This window comes from Ptychodera flava, chromosome 10, assembly GCF_041260155.1.
Source record: "Ptychodera flava strain L36383 chromosome 10, AS_Pfla_20210202, whole genome shotgun sequence".
Classification (NCBI taxonomy): domain Eukaryota; kingdom Metazoa; phylum Hemichordata; class Enteropneusta; family Ptychoderidae; genus Ptychodera; species Ptychodera flava.
The window spans coordinates 17,442,221-17,468,114 of NC_091937.1; the positions used below are offsets into that span (position 1 = coordinate 17,442,221).

The following is a 25,894-nucleotide window of genomic DNA, read 5'->3' on the forward strand; positions in this document are numbered from 1 at the left end:
CGCATTGATATATTTAAACTACTGTTATGCGGTTGATTGATATTTTTAAGCGAAATTTTCCAAAAACCGGATTTTCTGTGCAAAACATGAGATTTCAAGACTTTCACATCCAAAAGTTTTCAAGTTGAAAATAGTTCCGGTTCACTTTCAGTCCAGTGATGACTATGCGGCCCGCGACGTCATCGGCAAGTTACCATTGAATCCTATGGAGCGCGCGACGTTATATATTATTGCCCGAATACATGGGTTTATGTGCCCGAGCCCATGTATTCAGGCAATAATATTTTTATTACATGTCTCTTCACAGTTAATGCTATATGACATTTAGTTACATGCAGGGCGTTTTCAAACAATTTTACCATTATCGACCAGCATCAAACAGATTTTAACGAAAGTTAAAATAGCAGTGCGCGCATGGATATTTTACATCGTTAAGTTTACAACGTTAAGCGTCTATTTTGACGTCGAAAACGTCGAAAGGCTTCACTGGACCGGGTAACCATGGAAACTGGTCAGTACATCGTTCATCGGCCCGCTAACATCCCGGATGTTCCTATTCAAATCAATGCACCGATTTGCACTCACATCGAGGCATGTAATAATCGATATACGAGGCATGTAATAAAATACTTTGTGGAGACTGTGTCATCAACAATGACTTGTTACTTTAGAAACACTGAAAATTCGAGCGGACACTTGCCCAAACATTACCTCGATTTTGAAATTTTAATCGAAAGTTCAGTATGGGTTCTTGCCCAAGAATGGAAACTAACACGGATAAATACCCCATATTCTTAAAGGGATAGTCCACCCAAAATTTAATCAGCTGTGTACAGGTTTATACTTATGTCATAAAAGCATATATCATTACTTTTTGCACAGAAACAGTGATTTGTTGAGCCGCTTTCCCTTTATTACACACCAATGTGATTTGTGAGAAATTCAACAAACGAAAGAGCTAACAAATAAAAGATGGACTGTCATTCATTTGTAGCCCTGCATCACTGACAACTCATCCAATTACAACCTAACTCCATCGATGTCATAAATATGTCTTTATTTCATCTTCAGCATACTTTGAAAATTCCAACATATATAATTCTAGGATTTACTGTGTTTTCAAGACAACAAACAATGAAAGATGCTTTGTGGTCAATGACAATGAAAGAAATTACAAGTACATTTTGCTATGTGAATTGTCTATCTAAAAATTACAATAGTACGTATGACTGATGACTTTGCAAAAATGATTCTACAAGAATGTCCTCCTCTGCACATATCGAGAGGGATAAACAGTATTTGAAGACATAAAGAAATTCAAAAATTGACTGTGACAAAAACAGTTTAATATTTCTGCCTGTATATTTATGACAGATGGCCCATATTTCAGTTCATTATATACAGACACTGTTTGTGCATTTACATCTTAACAACACCATTCATCGAGAAAGCATTTGATATTTTCATGTTCTGTCAAAGGCCCTTCTGACACAAAACTGTGACTTTCTAGCTAATAACTTTGTATCCTTTTTCATCATTGTTGGGAAATAGCAATGTATAATACGAAATGGGATGGCAGCCCATCCTTGACTGTAACAAAACTGTTGATTTGTAATAATATTCAGCAAATACAGCTATAGAGTTCTCGCAAATGTTATTTTATACAATTCTTTACATGGCAGTTAAACGAGCACATGTAATTATCCTCATTTTAACGTCTGCAACCTTGCTCGCAAATTTCGAAAATTATTGGATTATGATTCCGCATCATTTCAGTGACAAATTAATAACATATGAGCATGGACATCCAGACTCACAGAAAGGGTGAAGACGGAATTTACATGCAGAGGCATGGATCACAGACTGTCTAATTTTTTCTATAAAACAATGAGTGCCAGTCAAAACTTCAAAGGCGACTTTTTATGTTGAAGTGATTATACATCTGCAGACATTAAGGTGAGAAAACTTGACACATGGTGTAGGGAGTAGCAAAATAAAACACCACATGACAATGTAACGTCAAATCACAGCAATTCAGGTACCTTCATGAAAAGTGAACTAAAAACAGAACATGGGGGGAAACATATTTAGAGAAATGATCTTTGTGCACGTTTGAGCATCTTCGAATTACAGAAACCTAGGATGACTAACACACTGCAATGTTTATGTAAAAAGCACTGTTTAAGTAAACAGCAATAATTGTTTATGTCATCGAAAAATCACAACAGTTCCAAGGGGCGAAAATCACCATGAGATGTAACCAGTTCTTCAAATGCTCGACAGTGTATGCCACATTAACCCTTTCACCACCATGGTTTGTCCCAAATCCATTGTTTTCTATGGTAAAGTTGGACCTGTACATAGGGAACTGGGGGTGAAAGGGTTAAACTACCAAAGACACTACTACATCATTACGATGTCACAGAGTTGACATATTGGCATCTACCAAATGCAGTGTCATTTTTCGCTGATTAATATACAGAATCAAAGATACAAATACACGAAGTATCAGCTGCAATTTTTTCCTCTCAAAAAATATATTTTCAAGGCCATATTGAAACTTTCATAAACTTGTAATATTACATAAAAATCTGACGACAGAATTACAGTACCTTGTGAATTATGGAAAATCAAGATCATCGAGCATTTTCCTTGAAACATTAATATTCCGAGTAGGTCTTTTTTCACCTTGAATTTGTAACACTTTACATCAGCACAGAGACGCATGTTCATCTTAAACTTACATTGTTGGTTTTTTAACGCTCCAAATAATGCACTGGCTAAACAAAGTGACATGCAAACAACTCATTGTGACATTTCTCTTCTGTAAAGGGATTCTATCTTCAGTCGTAATCAGTTTTGTCTCTGTATATCCACCTTCAGGACAAGTCACTCTCTTTTGTACAGGAAAAGGGCAGTTCATGTAAATAATTTTGACAGAGTTGGATACAGTGCACAAACAAATTAAACATGACTTGTGTTTGATAGTTGGATCACCAACTTTTGAAAATATTGAGCATAGCATCCTTTCAACTGAATTCAGTCTGTACTCAAGCCTGATCGAATACTGATGTCAACAGAACATTGAAATTTGTCAACTTTGGTAGTTATCACAGTGGCAATGCTATTAACCACGTCTGTCTCCATATTGGAAAGCATGGATTTGATAAGGAGTAGAGGTATTCCCGTGTAGGAGTAAGTCTTTGTAGGGCCAGTAGACTCCAGGATAGTTTATAATTTGTTTCATCAACATTCTATTATGACAGAGCAGTGTCATTACACTTACATATTGTCTCGGCGTCGGCATCACTTTTATATCTTAGTTTGGATGACATAAATTTGTCACGTGGGACATCTGTGTTATCTTTACTGTTGTGAGAACCTTTTTCTTTCGCACTTTGATCAGTGCATATGATACCCAAGCGTCCTGATTCTATGAAACACTCACACAGCCATTTCAGTGACACACTTGGAGACTGGACGAATGTTGAACATATCAGATGTCAGTCCATCTTATGGGCCGTGCATGCACTTGTCAGCGATTGCTGAGATTGACAGATTCACAGCTAATACATCAGCAATTCTTACACTGTCACATCCACTTTGAAGCCAACTGTTGCCCACCGGTACATTTTGAAATGAATCCTCGAAATCTTCCACACAATTTTCACATGACTCTGCATCGACTGACTCAGTCACTAGCGGCAGTGTATTCTCAACAAAGAGGTACTGATTCCAATGTAGAGACACCTCATTAAAAACTCTATCAAGGAATAACATCCATGAAGGCCACATACATGGTGACCATGGGGTCATGAGAGTCTGTAGTTATGTAGCCTTCTTGGCAGCATCTTGTTCTTCTTTAAGCCTGTTAATCAGATCCATGATATGCTCTCTCTTTTTGGCAATCTCTTCCTCCTGAAACCATGACTTCAAGGTTTGTATGGGCAGTGAGAAGCACTCCGGCGGTTTCTAAAACATGCAAATAACAACCAATGAGGCATGATTAGATCCAATGGTGTGTGAATGTTTCTTTTTCCTCAAGGTCAATCACCTCATCGCAAAACGGATATCTACAGAATACTGAATATTTTAAAGGGAAGGCACAAATGATGGAGACCATGTACCATCAGCTTTGCACATTGAAAACTGTTGAAATACAGTGACTAAAATGCCTAGTAAATATACAATCATGACACAGCTGATCCATGCATCTTGAGAAAACTGTTAAAAAACAGTGACTAAAATGCCTAGTAAATATACAATCATGACACAGCTGATCCATGCATCTTGAGAAAACTGTTAAAAAACAGTGACTAAAATGCCTAGTAAATATACAATCATGACACAGCTGATCCATGCATCTTGAGAAAACTGTTACAAAACAGTGACTAAAATGCCTAGTAAATATACAATCATGACACAGCTGATCCATGCATCTTGAGAAAACTGTTACAAAACAGTGACTAAAATGCCTAGTAAATATACAATCATGACACAGCTGATCCATGCACCTTGAGACCTACTGGCACAGCCCACTGTGCTTCCATATTGATGACACTGTCACTTACCTTGAAAAACATTTCTACATAATGCAGAAGAAAAACACCACAGTCGCTGTAATTGCTCTGTTGAGGCACTTTGACTGAAGATCCACGGACAAGCTCCTTCATGAATTTCTTCTCTTTGCCCTTCCTGCTCTCCCATTCAACAGCAAGGTAGCTGACAAACAAATCAGAGAATGGTAGTTTTCATGTGAATGGTAGTTTTCAAACTCTACATTCCCTGTTTGATTTTATGCAGGTCAAAGATCAGCAAAAAATTTACTGTACGTGGGGTCAAAGACCAACATTACTAAAGTGCAATGCTTGGAAGGCTTCAAGGTCACTATTGACCCCAGGGAGGTCAATATTACTACTGTCAGGTCTACCGGGGGGTATATTGCACCTGAGGGGTCAGTACCAAAAGGCGACTGACTCATCATGCTAGTTGATAATGATTGCCTGCTGCCCTGGCTGGGTATAAAATGGTATGTACACATTGTAAGCATGACTATAATTACACGCGTAGAGGTACATATGACATGGATCAAAGCTAGAGAAAATAGATGTGTGACATAAAGACTGAAATTGACCGAAACAATATAAAAGCAACTTGTAAAAACAAAGTCTGACGTGACGTAAAGACAATGCAGTTTCACTACTCAGTAAAAACAATATGAAACAAAAATTGAACAAGTTAGTGTATGCTAAACATTCCTAAGCTATCTTGAAAACTGACTGACAAGCTTTCAATTGTTTTCTTAGACTTAAACCAACTCTCCACACCCAACATCCCCTCCAATAAATGATTTGACATTATAGGAACTTCTGAACCAAGATTCTGGTCTCTCACCTTTATTTTAAAAGAGTTGGACCCAAATACACAAAATCATCAGATGAGAAAGCCACACTCAGTAAGCTAATTGGGCGATGCGCAGCAGTCTCGCAACATTGTATTTTGTCAATCACTTTTTATATGAAAGTTGTCACTAAAGAATGTATTCAAGGACATGGGTAGTGGTGGCCTATGATAATTGACCATCTAAGGCACTGCACCTGCCGATCATGATTAGTACTTTGTGTGTGTTATAGTAGGGTGTTTCATGCAATGGCCATTGATGTGTACTGGTACTTACTCTTTCAGTGTTTTGACAACATTGTTGTGGATTGGTCCTAGCAATGAATCGAACAGTAAAATGCAAGGCCTGGGAAAAGCAAATAGACAAACATGTGTCAAGGTCATTGAACAACGGTATTTACAAATTATCTTTATCAAAAACTATATTATCACAAACCGTAATAGCATCATTAATTATGAAAAATGCTGTAGCATTTTACATGTAAATTGAAATTAAAGTTCAAGGCTTACTCTGTACAAGATTACAGGCTTGTGACATTACATCGATGTCAGTCAACATAAGTTTGTATCTGCATACAAAAGTGTAATATATCTTGGAAAGAGAAATTTCCAAGATATATTACAACTTTCAAAAAAATACATAGGAACAACACTTACTGTTTAAACTTGACTGATCCACTTGCTTCTTCTTTGATATTTTCTACAGAATCATCACTGTTATCATTGCATTTCTCAGCACACTTTGGCTCTTCACTGCCTTTGTCCCCATCTTTTGTTTCCTCACCTTTGTCAGAAGTTTCATCAGAATCCTTTGTAGAGTTGTCTTCCGTCACTTCATCAGCATCACTCTGTAATACAAGGTGTCAGTTACGCTGATTGGAAGCAAGGCTTGTGGGCAGTGACATACTGACTTCAACGCAACCTGTGACATAACAACTCCCACATAATCTGTGACATATCAACTTCCATGTAACCTGTGACTTATTGACTTCATGTAACTTGCGACATATTGACTTCCATGTAACTTGTGACATATTGACTTTCAGGTGATCTGTGACATATTGACTTCCATGTAACCTGTGATATATATTGACTTCAATGTAACCAGCGACATATCGATGTCCACTTAACTTTCATATCCACTTCAAAAACAGTTCCTTGAAGCTTTGGTTTTGAATTGTACAAATAAATAAATCGATTTGTATTTGTATTGAAGCATAGACCCTACAAAAAGAGTGTCTACCCGTACCCTATATCTATATGGGTGTCTTTGTTTCTCTGTCTCAGTGTCTAGAAGGTACGTGTGACTATGTCTAGGTTTCTGACAAGTATGTGTGACTGTCTGTCTGTACATATCACCTACAGTACAGTCCACGCAGAACCCATCACTGGTGCGGGAACAATGCCCGCATAAAAAGTGCATTGTGCGCGCACGAAACGAGCATCATTGCCAGCAGTATGCGGGCAGATAAAGTGCAGTGTGCCCGCAGTGTGCGGGCACGATTCGCGCATCGTCACTGTGCGGGCATTGTTGCAATGTGAGGCACATTCACACCTTGACCTTGAATATATGGCTGAGTTGAACGCTGTTGCATGAGAATGTAAGTTGTAAGAGTTTCATTCTTGTGGACAAAAATTGCAACAAGTGGACGTACAAGTGGCTACTGTAGTGTTGGGTTTTGTCATCGGCTCAGCCGAACTTTGACCCATTGCTGATTGGGTGGGAGTTGCGACGTTTAGTGTCATTTACAAATACTAGTACGATTTTAGGCCGGGGGTAAAGTGAAAACTCTTTACGTACAATGCATGATCTGTTACTGTGAAATTGTTACTCTGACTTGGTGCGCTGTGAAGATCGAGTCCGATCGAAAATTATCGAATTTCTCAAATAAAGATGACATCACTGGTCGTGAGACGTGGTGTTGAAGAAACTGAGTGAGGCTGTGATGGTGACGATAGGTACATGTAAGTTGTTGCCATAACCGTAACGCATCGTAGAAGACAAGTCAACACAACAATAAAAATTCTTGATCTGTTTTCTATTTTTCAAAATGTGTACTTTATAACAGGAAGACGATTTATCATGGCAGAAGTGAATGCCTGTGAACTTGAATCACTCTAGTCTATACGAGCTCATATTCTTTTTTTCAATTGTCCAAAAAGACGATTTAGAACTAAAAATGCTGAACTTCTGTGACAGTTTCACGGCTTTCTTCCTCTTTTTCATGCCTAATCGTAATCGTGACTCTCATTTTCGGTTCACATTATCATGTTTATGCCATACAATTAAATGAAGGAGGTCAGAAATTACGTTTCGTTGCTTTCTCCCCTGTAGCGCGTCATACTTTCTCGATATACAGTAATCGCGGTCCCTCTATCACAATGATATTACCGTATGTACATGCAGGTGATGTTGTTTTGTGTGACGCCTGGAAAGACCAAAATTCTACAAGACGCATACTCTTATATGGTTTGGTTTTTCCTTTCGATGTACGGAACGATTGAACTGAGAAGCACAAAAATCGCGATTGAGGTTCTGCTTCGTAAACCTGTCCTCGTAAATTTCAATGATTTCACAAGCCGAACGTCTCTATCAGCATTTTTTCTAGCCAACTATCACTATTAGTGGCACAAATAAAATGATTAATGTGAGTGGAGTAAACTGACCATGTTAAGTAATAACTTGAATTTTCTCCACAGACATGAAAACAAAATATTCGTTTTGGGCGACAGCGCTCGACTTGTTTTCTTGCCGATCATGCCGAAATCTCAATGAAGTTTTGATACGTTCCTCGGATATTCCGTACGAAAAATATTAAATGGACAACATGGTAGTCGATGTAGAGAAAGTCATGATCATCATACTGCCAACGCAATCATACAAACTACGGTGACGCCGCGTAATTTTTCATCGCCACCGGTGCTTCACGATAAAGTCCAACATTAAAATTTGTTTCCCGGGTCATTACGACCATCTGAAAAAAAACTACAAAAAAATACGGCTTCTGCTTATATTTTACATATGAGCTAATACCCGATAAGGTCCATTTGTCAAATTGTTCCCATGCACTCCGAACGAAATCGGGGCCAAAAATCTTGAAAAAATATCACGTCTTTTTTGTGATAATGTCAGACAATACCATGCCAAAAAAGTCCGATATTCAAAAACTGTTCCAACCCAAACTTTTTAGTGACGAAAACTAAAACACTGTGCCAGTTTCTGATAGTAGGCCTATTTTCCGTTCGAGTCGACACCTGACGAACCGAATTTCAAATGTTTCCCGCCCCCAACTATTTGCTGCAGAAAAATATGTCTTTTTCATGTCGTGTTTTACGTTGATCAAATCAAACTCTGCAGTGTGTTCTAAATCGTACTCCGACTCTGAACGTTATTAGTATATCACAGTGAAGTCTATTACGTCACCACAGGTCTTCAGTGTCGTTTTATTTTGTGACAGACAGTCGTTCGGGCGACGACATTCCCTCCACATCGAATAATACATTGAGGTACCAGAAGAACGACATTGTGAACAAAAGCTTGGGGCCAAAACGGGAAGAGTTGCCCGGGAAACACGTCAAATTTTGCTACACTGTCGTCCAGATGACCTTGAAGACTTGACGTGGGTTGCAATCGCCACCCAGAGCAGACATTGTCCTCGGCCTATTCAATAGCGTCTTCGCACTAATCAGCATGATCAGGCGATGGGTCACAAAGGTCATCGAAGTATGCAACAATTTACAGTAAAGATTCGCGTCGGCATGATTGTTTAAATAATTGCGATCACATTGCTGGTGTATACTATCAAGTTCGGAAACACTTTTAAAGGAATAAATATTTTTTTTTACAAAAATAATTCCGTAATTTTTTGAAGAAATCATAAATCCACGAACTTAACGTTTCGAATCTGCAAGTGGGTTATTGTTTAGTGAACTCAACCACGCTGAAACATGGGTACTCTTACCATTGGCGGCATTTTCCCCACTGCCAACTTCAGTATAACTTCAGTGCAATGGGTAGTCGTAACGAAAGAACGATGTCGCTTCTCGCATCAACGTGTCAAAGAACGCGACATTTTAGTGTTGAAGTAATGCAGACGTATCACTACTTGTAGAAACACTAACGTACTGGATGTTTTTTGATAATGCATGCTGGTATCAGCCTTGATCCACGGATACATCAGCACCAAAAAATTCTCTAACTTTCCGAGGTTCGTGTTACAGTCGGTACGATTTAAAAATACTTGCGATTAAATCGTTGTTTGACGCAGTTTTAAATGTCGACAATGCATTTGACTATTCAAAGCTAAAACAAAATAAAGTCAATGTGCCACATAACAAGTTGGCCTTTTAAGGGCCACCAAATTTGAAGAAGGAATTACGAGTAAAAGTTTGGAATAAATGAGACTCACACAAGGATTTCAAAGATAATGTTTTTATTTCCACCCCCTAAAAATTAAAAAATCTGAACCGGCGATTGTCTGAATATTACACCTGATTAAAACTGCAATAAAAAGTTTTGGTCGGGGCGCTAACGCGGAGATGCATGTATGACACCAATTTTCACCATTCGGAGAACTTCTGGAAATGTATTGTTTAATATGACACATTCTCCACGGGTTATGCGATTTATTGAAGAACATGTTCGTCGTCTTTGAGTTTGCAGAATTGAATTACGTTGACAGTATATAGCCTTGATATGTATGGGAAAACGTATGGTGCGTTTTTACTCAGACAATGACAACTTTTGAGGTATTTTTTGCTATTTCCATCATTTTATATGACTCGAATCTTTGGTTCAAAGTGAGTTCGGCATGTAAAATGTTTTATTGAACGAGGCCGCATCGGTCAACAGGCAATGGTCTATACGTCGCATGGTCGCTATGGAAACCAGCAGTTTCCAAGAATAGCAGGCGAATTCCTCGAAGCATTATGCTCCCATGGGACTTTATCGGACCACGGTCCCACAGAGGGCTTTCAATTCGACAAAATGGAATTATTCACGTTTTTTGTCTGTCACTTCTGAACGTCAAATACATGTTGACCACGAAATTACTTCAGTCAAGTCACTTCAATTTGTAAATTTTGGTACATTTACATTTCAATGTATGTTTGACTCGTCACGAAACAAAGGTCGCAGTTCTGGTCCAAGGACGTTCACGCAGGGGTGCACTATCGACTCAAGTCTACCCCGAAAATTTTGAACGTTTTTTAAAGCCGATAGACGCAAGTTGCTGTGAAGACCAGCAGCCCAAAACTGACAGAAAGAGTCTCAGATTTAATAGTATGTATCGCATCGATATAACTTTTTAAAAAAAAAAATGTTATGCTAAACTGGAGGGACGGTACATCGTAATACAATACAGGACCTGTATAAATGTTTAGAACTTCTGTCGTCATATTTCCCGGTCGGATAAAGCCGCCTGCTTTAATTCACCGAAGCCTAGAATTGTATTTTACACGATGACTACATTCGGGCTTAGCGGTAGCCATATTTGCTTGGAAATGCCCAATCGGACAGGGCATGCAGTTTGCAGTCTGGATACTTTCGCGACTTATAGGTCATTTTGGAACTGGGTTTTCTCGTTTCACATTCTGGCATCTCAGTGCCTTGTTTAGTCGTAGAGTGTACTACTGACCCTCTTTCAACACAGTGCATGCGTGATGGCTCAGATATTTTTGAAAAGGGACAAGCACCTGACAGACCGCGGATGTAGTTTTGTACGTGACATCCATGGACCACGGTCCCTCTACAAAACTCGGACTTGGCATCTCAGCAAAATGGTTCGCCGATTCGGCTACCTTCGAAACTTCAGTTCGATTTTTTTTGCGACAAACACGGCAGAATTAGCACGAAAAATCAGTAAGCCAATGAAAACACTTGCATTTTCCTACGCCATCACCGCTGACTTTACTTCAGTATGATAGTGACTCTATATTGCTAACTGCAGTGTCTACTATAGACAGTCGGATCCAGAGCAAAGTCGTTCGTGTAATCGTAAAAAGTTCAGGACAAAAATACAAGCTGTTGATTTCAAAAACAAATTTTATTTCGATGCTGGTTGTTATTTCCTGGGCGCTCTCGTTTCCTTACCTGTGTAAAAAGGATGCGTTGTTTCAAATACAACAAATTGACCGGGCAACAATTCAAAACTTGTTATTCTTCACCCTCCCTAATATAAAATGGTTTACAATCTGGTTCTTCTATGTATCAGGTTTCGCAATCATGCTTTACCGGTAGTTCATGTACGATGTCTATACGGCAAATGACGAACGAATTCATTCAGAAAATTCCCCTGGCATATGTGGTCTGTGCCTGTGATATTACTAATACGTATCATGAACTTTATTTATTGTAAATGGCCACAATAATGTTCACTTGAAGTTGTTGCAATTTTTCACAAAGCATATCCAACCACGGTCTACACGTCCGTGTTCCGACCTTAGACCACGATCCGTGAGAGGTCTAGTGTCGAGGTCCAGCAGAGTTTGAGGTAGATTTCTTCAGAGCTGTACGCATACTGTACGCATGTGATAATATCTTACTGTGACCTGTCTACGACTTAGATTTTTTTATGGATTTTAGAGTTGCCTTAGGCAGACAAAGAGAGTTTGGAGCTGGTTTTAGGACTCAAGATTATTCAGTTACTCCCAGCCGCCGCTATTTCAGTTAGGCAAGTGTAGCAATGTTGTCACCGACAACTACCTCTGGGCACACATTTTTTGAGTTCAATACCCGCATCGTGCGGGCACATTTTGTCCAGTGCGGGCACAGTGCCCGTAAAGTGCTCGCACAGTGCTCGTAAAATGCTGGCACTTCACATCCAATTGTGCTGGCATAATGCGCTTAGAGTGCTGGCATTGTGCTCGCAAAATGCGAGCACAATGACAGGTTCTGCGTGGACTGTACTGTATATGTATATGGGTGTCTTCGTATCTCTGTTTCTAAGTCTAAAAGAGTACGTTTGACAGTGCTTGTATGTACATCAGATTGAATGATGGAATTTTTTTGATACACAGCATTAAAGATGAATTGTATTTTTTAATTGATGCAAGATAAGTGCAGATAACTCATCCATGTTTCTTTTTACAAACCTGAAGTTTTTCCTGCTTTTTCGATGAAAGTTCTCCTTTCTGGATCGTATCACGTGAAGGCAGATTTTCCTCATCACTGCTACTTGTCAGTTCAAGTTTGTAGTCTTCTTCTACTCTTTCAGTCACACCATCATCACTCAGCTTACTGTCATCATCATCATCGTGATCATCAGTTCTTCCACTGGAGGATTTATCATCAGGAGTGTCACTGTGTCTGTCACTGTTATTGTCAGCTTTATCACACAGAACAGCGCTGTCATCATCGTTGTCTGTTTGTTTGCCTGCAGGCCTGCTTTGTTCATCATCATTGTTGCTGCTAGCTGCATCACTGTTACCATGGTTCTCCGACACACCGTTTTTATCTTCCTCCTCTTTTTGCAGTTCTTTTTTGGCTTTTGCTTTGCTTCCTGCAATTACAGCAATTGTATGGTTTCGTTTCAGAATTACACCAAAGTAAGTAGTTTCTTTGTTTTACATCTGCACTCATATATGTAGATTTTGAGTGTTTTTCAGGAACAAAAAAGTAAACTTTTCATGCAGATTTTTCCATTGTTGACATTGCACAACAAACGCTTAATTTTTATAAATAAACTGAGCTACGCAGCTTGGGATGATGCATTGTTCTAATATGTAATTACGAGACTGTGTTGTTAAGTACAAAGTACAAAGATTCAAATTAAATGTGAATTTAGGCTTGACCCTTTCACCAACATAGTTTGGTCCCAACCCATAGTTTTCAATGTTGAGAGTTGACCTGTATATAGGGAATTGGGGGTGAACAGGTTGGAAATTGCCAAGGTCACCAATGGTTTGCTGAACTGCAACCATGAACACTGATATTTCCTTAACAGTGCTAATAGCTAAACAAGCAGTAATATAGCAACATCTCCTGCTATTTCACTACATATATTGAACTCTTGTGTAATAATGTTGGCGATAATAACACTCAGTTTTGAATTCACTCCAAAGACCTAACGGTAGGAGTAAAGAATCAGCAACAATGCTCAAGCATTCTTTTCTCTGAGTATAGTCTGTGTTTCATCCCTCACATGTAACCTAGTAATATGTCAGGATACTATCCTTCAGTAGTGCTGGTATAAAATAACCCATACCTTTGCCTTCTTGTTCAGGTGAGCCCACAGCCAGACCAGGAAAACAGATGATTGCTAAGAACCAGTGAGCACTGTGTGACAAGACCACAGAAGACACAAAAATTGCGGAGTGATTATGTTCTTAACAAAATAGCCTTTTGGAATGTTGAAACAAAACAGTGATTCAGACAATGGACTTAAAAAACACATATTCTGAACAAGGGATTGTAGGAGACAGTACAATGATGCACTGGACTTCATAGACTCATTCAGGATGAAAGTTTTAAAATGCGCAGGTTTTGGTCAGCTATATCTTTCCACGAATTGATTCATTGGACATAACTTTCAAAGGAGAACCAAGGACTAATATGAAGTGATGATCAGTTTAAACAACACTAATGCTGACACCAGGAATTGAAGACTGTAGCTTTTTAACACTACAAGTTCCGTAACAGCTGGGGCACAATTAAAAAGTGAAAATGGTGCTAGGCAATGTTACAACGTGGTACTCTTAATTGTATATGTTATTTCCTGATCCAAGTTATCATCTACCAGTCTTCCCTATTCTGTCTGTGGACAAAGTATGAAAACATGTTCCACGAAGCTATGACCAAACATCATTAAACAACACAATGGTGAACACGCCATGTAGGACATATCAGATTTTTAATATTTTCTATGGTTGTTTCTTGCATGCCTGATGTACGACAGTGTTTGACCATACCTTTCATTGATTGGCACCACTATAAAATCTTTTTCAAACAGGTCTACGTGTCTTGTCCAGTTTTTCACTTGTTTGTGCCTTCTGTGCTCTAGTGTTTTCTGGGAGTCTTCTTGTTGAACTCGTTGAGGGCGCTGTGACAGTCTCTTGTAGAAGAATGAGCTAAAAATGTGAGTGCGTTTCTTGTCTTCTTGACCAAGCACATTGTTTATCAAGTATCTGAAATATTGAATAGAAGTACATGTTTTATTAACAGAACACATGATAATTACACACAGCAAGATCGCAACAATTTAATAGTTCAAAACAGTACAATGTGCAAATATGATACAACTGATGTTAACAATTTTATACTTCATGTTTTTTCAAGCGAATGTTAAAAAAAGGCTGATGAGACAATTATAGCCCAACAATTGCCAGGATGAGTAACAAAACCTGTCATTTTTTTACGCTTCAGTTGAGAGCAAGAACTTACTTCAAGTAGAAGTCTATGATAACATCATTCAGAAACTCCTCTTCATGCAAGCAGAATAAATCTTCATTGGTTATTGTTATGGCCCCGGTACATGGCGGTGGTGGGTATGAACACAACCTGTAATAGATCACAGCAGTATGTGACAAGCTATCATCATAATAGCATAACATTGTACAGTTAAACTTGTTTCTTTAGGACACCTTTCCGAATATGAGTTGTCAAGGTAGAGGACTCTCCATGAGCAGTGCAGTGTTGGCCAATGTTGTGGACCTTCATGTAAAAATGCAAGATCATGTCATTGTAATATCATTTTCTTGGAACTTGAACAGAGTTCTCAGTATGAGAACCCATATGAAAAATGCATTTAAAAAGTGGTGTCTAGATTTCAAGATAAAATGGCAAGATTATTTCTTTCTTTACAAAAGAACATAGAGAAATAGCTGAGTCAGCAGTTTTTCTTGTCGCTTACAATAAATATATATATCATTGTTAATCTCAGTCTCTGTGTCAGCAACTCTGTTGTTTTTTCATACAATCTGAAATTTAATTGCAAAGAATTTCTAAGAACTCTGTACTGTTAGCAATGAAAATGTTTTTAAGTCTTCATCAGCTCTCCTCTTTTGACTGATAAAGCTGATATTTGTTATAATATATTGCATGATAAATCCAAAAGGTATGAATTTCTGTACAATTTATAGAAAGTAAGATGGCATGGCATAATGTGATAAATATAAAAAGATGGCAACGCTACATTTTATTATTAGAATTCTTGTCCGCTATATAGAAACTGTGAAATACAGCATATGTGATCATGAAGAAAGTGATAAAGTTTGCATTTTAGGCAGACATCCACCTTTATATGTTGGCATTTTAAATAACCAGACACAGATACACATTCTATTCAACATGTGTGACATATGTGTCTAAAAACATCAGTCCTTGAAGCAAAGGCGTCTGTGACAACATTTTTCAACATATTTCTACCGTATGCCACAAAACTCTATTGCTCTGAGGGTTTCACCTGACACAAAAAAGCATGGTGAAGGATAAAGTGAGAAAAATAAACATAGGGCCAAAGTCCCTGAAGCTACTATAGACAAGGATACAAAATTAAGTATTTCCTGATTGTATGAAATTATCTCACAAAGGTCATCCTAGGGACTTGTAAACCAAATATTAAAGCTCTGACCTGTCTGACCAGCGGTTTTGAAAAAACAAGCGACTCAACAGTCGACAGAGCTCTGCTGTGTTATGTGACACATGTATTGATAAAGAAGGTGCAGTGTTCGCGGTGACTTTTTTCTCCTCGCGTACGGCATACGCATTAGTCTGCTAAAATTGCGTAATGGCTGGATTTGAGTGCGTAATTTCACTTCCGCACTCGATTGATGAAAAAAACTGACTGCAAAATACAATGTGCCGTTGAATAAACCTACACTACATATTCGGATTGTACGATTTAACATAATTTTATGAAAACAGTTTAACGAACAACTTGAACAATGTTGAAACGTAACAGCAAGGTTATACATGCGACCGTCAAAACACATTGGGCAACCCAAAAGTTAGAGTTATGGCAGCTTATCCAGACGGTTTCTGGACGTTTCGGCACCAAGTCGTTTCGGCCCAAGACGTTTCGGCCGTTGAATTTCAGGCCCCAAGTCCAACGTTTCGGCACCGCAACCCAATACGTTTCGGCACCGCTGAAGGCTACCTGTGGGAACTAGTGCTGGAGCGTAATGTTACAAATCAAAGTACTAAGAAGTATAGTGTCAACTAACATTCAATACATGCTTTAATCTTTGTGAGAACATGGGAAGAGACCGTAAGAAAAAACTTCGTATCATTTTGAAATCTGTGACACAAGTTTATCGATATCAATAGCCGCCGACACGGCAAAAGTTTGAAAGTGGTGACGAAACAGCACGGCAAAATTCACACAAAATGCACATAAAGTACTGGTCAGAACGCAAAGGTCACGCTTACGAATATGACGGATCAGTCAATTACAGAATAGTTTGAAAAAAAATCGAAACACAGATGCCGAAACGTCTTGGGTTGCAGTGCCGAAGTGACTTGGGCCGGAAATTGAGAGGCCGAAACGACTTGGGCCGAAACGACTTGGTGCCTGACACCCAGTTACCATCCAGACACTTCTGCAGTGTTCAAAATTTATCGGGATTCCGACGAGCTCTACCGATGAATCATTTTTTTCACGGACTCGTAGAGCAAAGTTGAAAGAAAACAGATTTGTCTGCTTCGACGCCATGCTGCATGTGTGCTAGATCAAAATTTGGGAACAGCGAGACGCGATGATCGCGCACAGTCGGCATTTATATAATTTGTCGCAACATTTCTGTCAATCACTCACTTTCAGAAACTATCGCTCGCCTGAAAATTAGCAACGTCATTCATAGGCACAGCTGACATGATAACGTGCCTAACGTGATAACGTGTGGACTACGATGCCGATTTTTCAGACAACGCCCAGAGAATCCGAAACTTTCCACACAAAATGAGTGATTGACAGAAATGTGTTGCAACAAATTTCGTCTGGTTGTCGCCTAAGCTCAGTCGTGGGGAGTGCTTTCAGTGTTATCCTTTGCGTATAGAAAACGCATAACGATGAAAAAAATGCGTAGAGAGCCAATTTCAATGCGTAAATACGCACGATTTTTGCGTAAACGCGAACTCTGAGGTGGATATCTTTGATAGCTCATTTCAGGATGGCCTGACCAAAAATGGAAAAAAAATTCTGTAAAAATACAGATTTGCATATTTCATCACAATTTTAACAAATCTAAGTTGGGTTATCCCTAGGGACCTGTAAACCAAATAACAAAGCTGTCTGACCAATGGTTATGAAGAAGAAGATTTTTTTATCAAAAACGCCTTTTTTGGTGCTAATTTGCATATTTTCAACAATATCAAAAAATAAATAAAACTAGTTTCTCAAAATCATATTTTTCATCTACACAAATATCAAATCAGTAAGTACTGTGGTTCTCAAGATATTTGAGTGGACGGACGCCTCACAAACGGACATACATACATACATACATACATACATACATACATACAGAATGACGACGGACGCCGGACGGATACCAATCCCAATAGCTTCTATAGACTATAGTCTATAGTAGCTAAAAAAAGAATAAAAAGTGAGAAAATTGGAGTTGCCTGTAATGACCATGAAAATTTCTGAATACTTTGGGATATTTTTGCTGAGCCACTTGTAAAAAACATTGCAAGGGGTCTTCGAAACATTTCACACATACTGTAAAAACCCTATCAATTCAACCCGAAAAAATAATTACGATTTTAAATAGTTGAATTATTAGAAAATTGATAAGGCCAAAATAATTTTAGAGGTTGAATTATTAGCGATTTCAACTTTTTTGACAGTTCTTAAGTGATATGCTTACCATCTTGGATGATTGAAACATATAAAGGTGACTGACTTTCTTGAAGTCCTGACTTAGACATACATGTGCTGTACATTGTATTGTTCTGTGTATTTTTTGATGAACACCAGAGAAAAATCTAATGTTTCATGGGATCAAGGCAAAGGTGTGTACTTACTTGACCACTGGGCCTGTGAATACCCGGGTTGGTTCATCCAGTTCAACTGTCTCGGTAACAACTGGTTTAGTAACACGCCTAACAGAAGTCCTACGTGGCTGTACAATTCGGAAGTTGTGGGGGGAGCTATCTTTACGTGGATTTGCATTGGAATTGTCAACTAGGATTTCGTTAGCTTTTGTAGCACTCAACTTCTCCATGATGTCACCTACAAATGCAGAGCATGTTGTGTTGTAATTATTTTTCATTCATTCATATTTGCCATTTTTTCTATGCATTCATATTGTTTATTTACAAATAAATTTTAAATATTGCATTCAATATTTTGAGTAATAGTATCGTATCATGCCTAAAAGAACGAACTCATAAAAGTTTGAGTAATGACTTTAACAATCGAAATACTGAGCTAAATGTCTGTAAGTAAATATTCTCTTGTCTTTTCCACATATACAGCTTGACTTATCAAAGGCACTGTCAGTAAAACATAGGGCCAAAATCCCTGAAGCTACTATAGACATGGATACAAAATTAAGTATTTCCTGACTGTATGAAATTATCTCACTAAGGTCATCCTAGGGACATGTAAACCAAATATTAAAGTTGTCTGACCAGCGGTTTTGAAAAAACAAGCGACTCAACAGTTGACAGAGCTCTGCTGTGTTATGTAGAGAATAACCTTTTGTGACACATATATTGATGAAGAAGGTGGATATCTTTGATAGCTCATTTCAGGATGGCCTGACCAAAAATGGAAAAAAATTCCGTAAAAATACAGATTTGCATATATCAGACTATATTAGTCTATAATAGCAAATAAACAAGAGTTAATTACATTCTGATTAAAGTAAACAAGACTTGCTTAAATCAAGATTTACGTCATAAAATATCAGTATATCTGTCAGGTTATAAAGTAAGTTCTGTTGAATAAGTTGAGACTGTACGTACTCAGAGAAAGCACACTGAAGAGACAAATGTTTGAAACTTAAGAAGTTCAAGGTCATCAAAAGCATTATAAGGAATCGTGTTACACTTTCATTGCACTGTTTACACAGATTGCATAATTGCTATAAATAGCACATGAGGAATCTTACAGCCCAGCTTTACCATAAAAACCCTATCACTTTGACCACTCTTTTAATTGACCACTCTATTTTCTTCCTAAAAAAGTAATCTTATTTTATCCTACCAAGTCAACCATAAATGGAAATAAGAACTTTCTCTAACTCTATTTATTTGACCACCCTATCATGGCAAACTATTATGAGCAATTTCTTTCAGATAACATAAATGGTGGTTCAGAATATATCAAAGTTGGGATTCAAGAAAGTTGCCTTTACATGTTTTAATCCTCAATTCACTATGAACTGTCAAAAAAAGTTGACCTTTCTGATAATTCCACACTAAAATTATTTTGGCTTTGATGATTTCCTAATTAATTCAATTATTTAAAATCATATTAATTATTTTTTCTGGGTGAATTGATAGGGTTTATACAGTACAAGAATTACATACAATGTAAGTCAAACTTTGACCAAAAATAACAAAAAAATTCCTTAAAAATACACATTTGCATATTTCATCACAATTTGAAGAAATCTAAGTTGGGTTATCCCTAGGGACCTGTATACCAAATAACAAAGCTGTCTGACCAGCAGTTATGAAGAAGAAGATTTTTTACCAAAAACACCTTTTTTGGCATTAATTTGCCTATTTTCAACAATATCAAAAAATCAAAAAAAATAGTATCTCAAAATCATATTTTTCATGTACACAACAAATATCAAATCAGTAAGTACTGCGGTTCTCAAGATATTTGAGTGGACGGACGCCTCACAAACGGACGGACATACATACATACATACATACATACATACATACATACATACATACATACATACATACAGACTGACGACGGACGCCGGACGGATACCCATCCCAATAGCTTCTATAGACTATAGTCTATAGTAGCTAAAAAGCTGTACACTAGGCATACAAGATTCAGCGTTTACATGATGAAATTGCAGTGCATATATGTATATATGTCAACATGTCATACGTTTGAGCAAACTTTGAGAGAAACTCCCCTAGCATTTTGGCAACATAAAAATACAGAAAGTTTTCAATCAGGTTCGAACTCACAGCATATGGCATCCAGTCACCTAGCAGAGAGGCAACAGACAGAACTGCTCAGCTAAATTCCCCCTCTCAAAAAAGAGTGGTTCAATAACTGGGCTAAGTTGTTACTTTTTGCCTGACTGCGACCACTCCACACGTGTAGAGTTAATGAATCACTCACTTGTACGTTTAGTATCACACATCACACACACAAACATTATCAAAGTAATGAATACATTGCTTAAACTGGTTAAAAGACAGCCTTGGGGACAACTCTGTCCACCAACAGAGCTACAATGCATCCCCTAGCCATCGTTTACTTCCCTCGTGCCATAGTTTTTAAAGAAAATCAGTAAACGTGCAAGTCACAAAACTGGCTCCAGATTAACCCTTTCCATACCATGGTTTGGCCAAAGCCCACTGTTATCAATAGTAATTGTGGGCCGGTTCAAAGAGATTTTAGGGGTGAACAAGGTGACAAATGGATCCTTTCAACTACCTGAAACCATCTTTGGATTTTACCGAGATGGAACTTACCGTAAGTGGATACATGACAAAGTATCTCATTGGTGACGAATAACCTACATTATTATACATCTACCATCGAGAACAATAGAATTTTGCGTGCGCTAAAAAAGCCATACGGAACGCCTGTTCCGTAACACAAACCGTTTCCAGGCACCCCATCCCCTGCGGCTGTATCTGCGTTCATTGTTGAATGGTTTCAAGTGACCCATTGGACAAGTGCCAGAACATGTCTCGCGCGCGCTCTGTACGTACGTGTGTAGTGCACACACTCCAAAACTTGTAGAAGCGGGTCTGAGATAGCGTTCCACACTGGCGCGATAAAATCGGAAGAAAGATTGTTGACACTGCACGAAAACGGTCGCTACTCTGACAATTTGATGCCCCAGTCAGGAATGTAAGATGTATAATAATAAGGTTATTACAAAAATACAGCAAAGGATGCACTCGGACATTGGCGCTGCGCATCGCCCTCTGCTTCATGTCGGGCGATACGCTGCGCCAATGTCCTCGTGCATCCGTTGCGGTATTTTCGTAATAACCTCATAGTACACACTGGTCCTTTGCGATAATAAGATGACAAACAATCATAAGACTACTTACTGATCTCATTCACTTTTCCAACATGAGTAAAGATTCTATCAAGCATTTTGGCAGCACACTGATCCATTGGATCTACTTTGGCAATGAAAATTATCCTCTTCTCAGCCTCCACTGTATAAGATACAAACATCAATTACCCATCATGGGCATAATGTACGGTAAAATGGCACAGACGAGAAAAAAGTCCACCATGGGCCATCAAACTAGGGACAAGCCCGGCTAATGGGAGCTGTTTATGTAAATGCTAGAAGCTGCAATTTTTGGTGATTTTTATCACTAGTTTTGTTTTTTACGTCAATTGCAAGTATTTGTTCTAATCCCCAAAGCATGTTGAAACACCAACTAGTTAGCTTGTAAATGTATAGACTGAACCATTATTGTTAACATTTGAATTCTGTTCCTGACCAGAATTTACTTGTCAACACTTACAATGTAGTCTACACATGTACAGGCCTAGTTGACAAGCTGAACACTGTGTATCTTAACATGCCTTGAAGAATAGAATAAGAAAATGGTTGACATTTAAAACAAAAATGGGAAAAAATTATCACTCGTTACAGCAACTGGCTCTATAAATGACTAGTTACAATTAGCACCTTACAATCAAGACTGAGATATTATAGCGTATTGTAGAGTTCTTCCGTAAGCAAGGACAAACTACTTGGCTTATTTAGATGTTGTCTAAATCTTTACTATGGAAGCTAATGGCCAATATCATATATTCTCATTACGGTGGGCCGGGCACAACTGAGTTTGTTTTCCTTACACAAAACCTCCATTGTCACATATTTTTCTACAATTTTAATTAATCTACTTGATAAATACGACCACACATTTTTGGAGTGACCGTGATAAGACAAAGCACACATAACATGTTGTATGTGATGACAACAAAAAGATACTAACCCATGCTGCCAGGATCAAACCAGCCAGTCGCCTTCTTCATCCGTAGTCTTTCACGCAACACGGTACCGAGACGCGGTGTGGTAAATAGATTTACAAGGCTTGCTGGACGACCCTCAAACAGTTCCACCTTTACAATGTCATTTGTGGGAAGCCTAATTTCCATCTGATTATCATCCACTGAAACGATCACACATAATAACACAAAAACATATCATGAAATAAGAGGTCAGCAAAAGTGATTTTTTTACACCCAAAGAGAAAAAATTCCAACACTTCTGCCGGTTATAATAACACATCTTCCATTATGCTCAGTGGGAGTAACAATGCTCATGTGGCCACTGGTTTCCTGAATGGAAAATGAAAGAGTAAATACTATATAATGCTGCAGAGTAGTTCATTTAAAATGGTTTCAACTTTTCAAATCTTATAAAACATGGCAGTATCTGTGTATTGAGCAAAAACCATGCCCATTTTCAGCTGTTTGTCATGATATGCATAAACAGTTAAGTTAGTAAAAATCATGTTCACACAATTCATGTTCTCAGGACATTCTATTGTTCAAGTCTCTTTAACCCTTTGAGCGCCAAAGTCTATTTTTGTCCTCTTTAGAAAATAAACCCCAGTCAATTTTTCTCAGATTTTTGAGAAAAATTTTGAGAAAAAAACTGTAGCAAATGAAATGTGATGTCCATTTGGTCCAACATTATCAAAATATTACAGAAAAATTCATAAAAATTGGTAAAATTTTGCACTAAAATTTTGGGGGGAGAAAATTACAGCGCCCAAAGGGTTAAAAGTTTGAGAGTCTGAATATCTGTCCCTGACGCGCATTCTACTGTAATTGACTCAAACATTTCAGAAATGTGAGGAGCAAAAGAAGACACCATCATACTGCTGTGATTCTGAAACACATTATACTACACCCACCTGTAATGCTCATATCTATAAAATCCTGTGTAAAGACGACTGGGGTCATTATCATTTCAATTTTCAATGTGCCTATCCGAATTCCCCGCATATCAACAATTGCACTAAGGTGTTCCTTGCTGCCACTGAAGCTGTTGTTGTGAGACCTGACAGGTGATCTTCTCCGCCTTTCCACTGGTGTGGACACATCAATAGGTGGTGGTGTGCGCCCAGCCTGTGTGGGTAAAAGAAATATTGAATTTGTGTTCACCACATTACACCATAGACCTTACAAAAAGATGAAGCAATTCTATCTCACTATTCCATTTAAAACTCTTGTCCTGCCTAGTTCACGTTTCACCATCAGTTCAAGTTGGTTTATAACTAGTGAAGCATAACATGTCCCATGTGGTGCATTTAAACAAAAAAGTAAACTTGTGAAGGCCCCCTGAATACATACATACTGTAAACATGATTTTTACACACTAAGCTGCTATAATATAACAAGCCAAATGGGTGAAAATACATACAGTTTTGGCTCAATACCGCTTTTTACTGACTTGGCAGATGGGGAAGTGATACTGTCTGGCAGTAAAAGGGTTAATAACGCCCCATAAGTTAACCATTGAAAATGTACAAATACAAAAAATGTCCAACTTGTTGCTTGGATCCTTTACTATCCTAGGCTCTGTCAGGATATTTCAAAACTCACAGGAAACAGAAAAGAGCATGCAATCATGCGTATCTTCATAAAATATGTGTTTTTACAAAGAGTGACAATGTTATTTTTACAATGGAAATTGATAATTACATCCAAAGACTATGACTTACTTCATCCCTCATCTTCTTCCTACGTTGTACAAATGAACTGGATGTTGAGCTGGAAATCTCTGAGTTCTGGATAAAATTGTCACTTGCTGTGATGACAATTTTGAGAGAAGAAAGACAATTATGTGAGCCAGAGTGTGTGACACTCCATATGCAAATCAATAAACAATGACAAAATGGTTTTTTTCCCCTATTGTGAGCATGTCAAAAATTAAGGTTTGGACTTTACATTAAGATTTTTTGAAATACACCCTGCTAAAAATTTGGGGATATACATTACATTTGCAGTACCATGATAATGAAGAAACATAAAGAGGTGTTGCTAAGGAAAGATATTCTTACTCTCAAAATTTTACAACTCTTTTTTGATCAACCACTTGATGGTACTCATATTAAAGCTCTCGGCATCACAAAACTTTCACAATCTTCATTTTCCAGAAATTGAAAATTTTATTTTTCCCTATAGAATTAAGACAGGGTTCACAGCCATTTTGAATTTCAAATATCAGTAAATGTTTGTACTTGATTTTGTGAGGAAATGGTTGAAAGTTTAATTGAGGAAAGTTTGAGCACAAGTGGCGCATACTACATACGAGGAGCAACAGTAAGTGATTTCAAACAAAAATGAAAAACTGTCCCTGAAAAACGTAAATGTGAGTGGCTTCATACAGCAATCCATGCATATACATTTAAACATTATGTGTGCTATGTCCTCACACACATGGAAACTGAATGTCTGGAGGTATGGCATGAAATATTCAAAAGCAAAACTATACACTGCTTAATAAAAGTACCTGTCCCTTGCAAAAGTGTACACCAAGTTTCAAGGAAGCACTTGCGGAATAAAAGGCATGCAACGTTAAACACACACACACTTACAATTACATACACACTTGCATAAACACAGACTTACACACGATGGTTTTCCTTCGCATCTAATTTTTACCTACCATCAGACTGTTCAGAGTTGGAATCACAATTGTTGCTAGTTGTAGTCTCAGCAATGTCCTGCTGGGCATCACTGATGTCTGAGTCTGCCTGTGACTTGTTCACTGTACTCGACTCCTCACCTTCCTCTTCATCACTGGATATGGTAACACACTCTGAAAGTGAAACACAAAATAGAATGACATTCTAGACTGTGTCATTTCTAAAGACAGTCAACAAGGGAAATGTTTGTTCAAATTCTAGCTTCTTAACCCTTTTCCTGCCGAGCGCCCTTGTCCGTTATCCTCCCAAGTCAGTAGAAAACCGCCCCATAATATGTGCCTGCAAAAGATTGGCTCTCCTGCATGTTATCCTGCCAGGCATTTTGGCAGAAATCGCCCATTTTCAGGGTAGTTTTAGCCGTACTTATACGTGTTAGACTTCGATAATTTCTACATGCCCGTAGACAGGGGAAGGAGCTCAAGGGTTGCTGCAGAAAAAAATTGAGGTCACCGGCTTTGTTTGCCCCTGGGAGTGCGTCATTTTATTGCCGTTTCATGTTTATTTTTTCGGAAATAAACTCCTTCAGTATTACGCACGTCCGCTAGGCACAAACATCACCTCACTCGTCTGTTAGTCAGAGACCCTGAGGGTCATGCTAGGGGTGCAGAAGCACCGTCAAACCTGTCCTGTTTCCCCAGGGTAGGGTCAATTGAATAC

The 25,894-nt window shown here is 38.2% G+C and overlaps 1 protein-coding gene across 2 annotated transcripts in view; it reads right to left on the reverse strand.

The window, feature by feature from the left end:
* Nucleotides 1–1,040: 1,040 nt before the first annotated feature.
* LOC139142130 (sentrin-specific protease 6-like) overlaps nucleotides 1,041–25,894 on the reverse strand; it is a 42,688-nt gene continuing 17,834 nt past the window's right edge. Inside the window, exons 8-21 of one of the 2 annotated variants that reach the window (XM_070711965.1) lie at nucleotides 25,198–25,350; nucleotides 24,251–24,336; nucleotides 23,441–23,654; nucleotides 22,514–22,690; nucleotides 21,608–21,718; nucleotides 18,365–18,572; nucleotides 14,780–14,896; nucleotides 14,308–14,523; nucleotides 13,611–13,675; nucleotides 12,493–12,899; nucleotides 6,058–6,248; nucleotides 5,678–5,746; nucleotides 4,572–4,722; nucleotides 1,041–3,972 (exon numbers count right to left, since the gene is read on the reverse strand). In XM_070711965.1, the coding sequence (XP_070568066.1) occupies nucleotides 3,829–3,972; nucleotides 4,572–4,722; nucleotides 5,678–5,746; nucleotides 6,058–6,248; nucleotides 12,493–12,899; nucleotides 13,611–13,675; nucleotides 14,308–14,523; nucleotides 14,780–14,896; nucleotides 18,365–18,572; nucleotides 21,608–21,718; nucleotides 22,514–22,690; nucleotides 23,441–23,654; nucleotides 24,251–24,336; nucleotides 25,198–25,350 (2,309 nt within the window). In that variant the 3' untranslated portion in view covers nucleotides 1,041–3,828. Of the gene's footprint in view, nucleotides 3,973–4,571; nucleotides 4,723–5,677; nucleotides 5,747–6,057; nucleotides 6,249–12,492; nucleotides 12,900–13,604; nucleotides 13,676–14,307; nucleotides 14,524–14,779; nucleotides 14,897–18,364; nucleotides 18,573–21,607; nucleotides 21,719–22,513; nucleotides 22,691–23,440; nucleotides 23,655–24,250; nucleotides 24,337–25,197; nucleotides 25,351–25,894 lie in introns of both variants that reach the window. The other variant, XM_070711964.1, reaches the window with a different exon arrangement.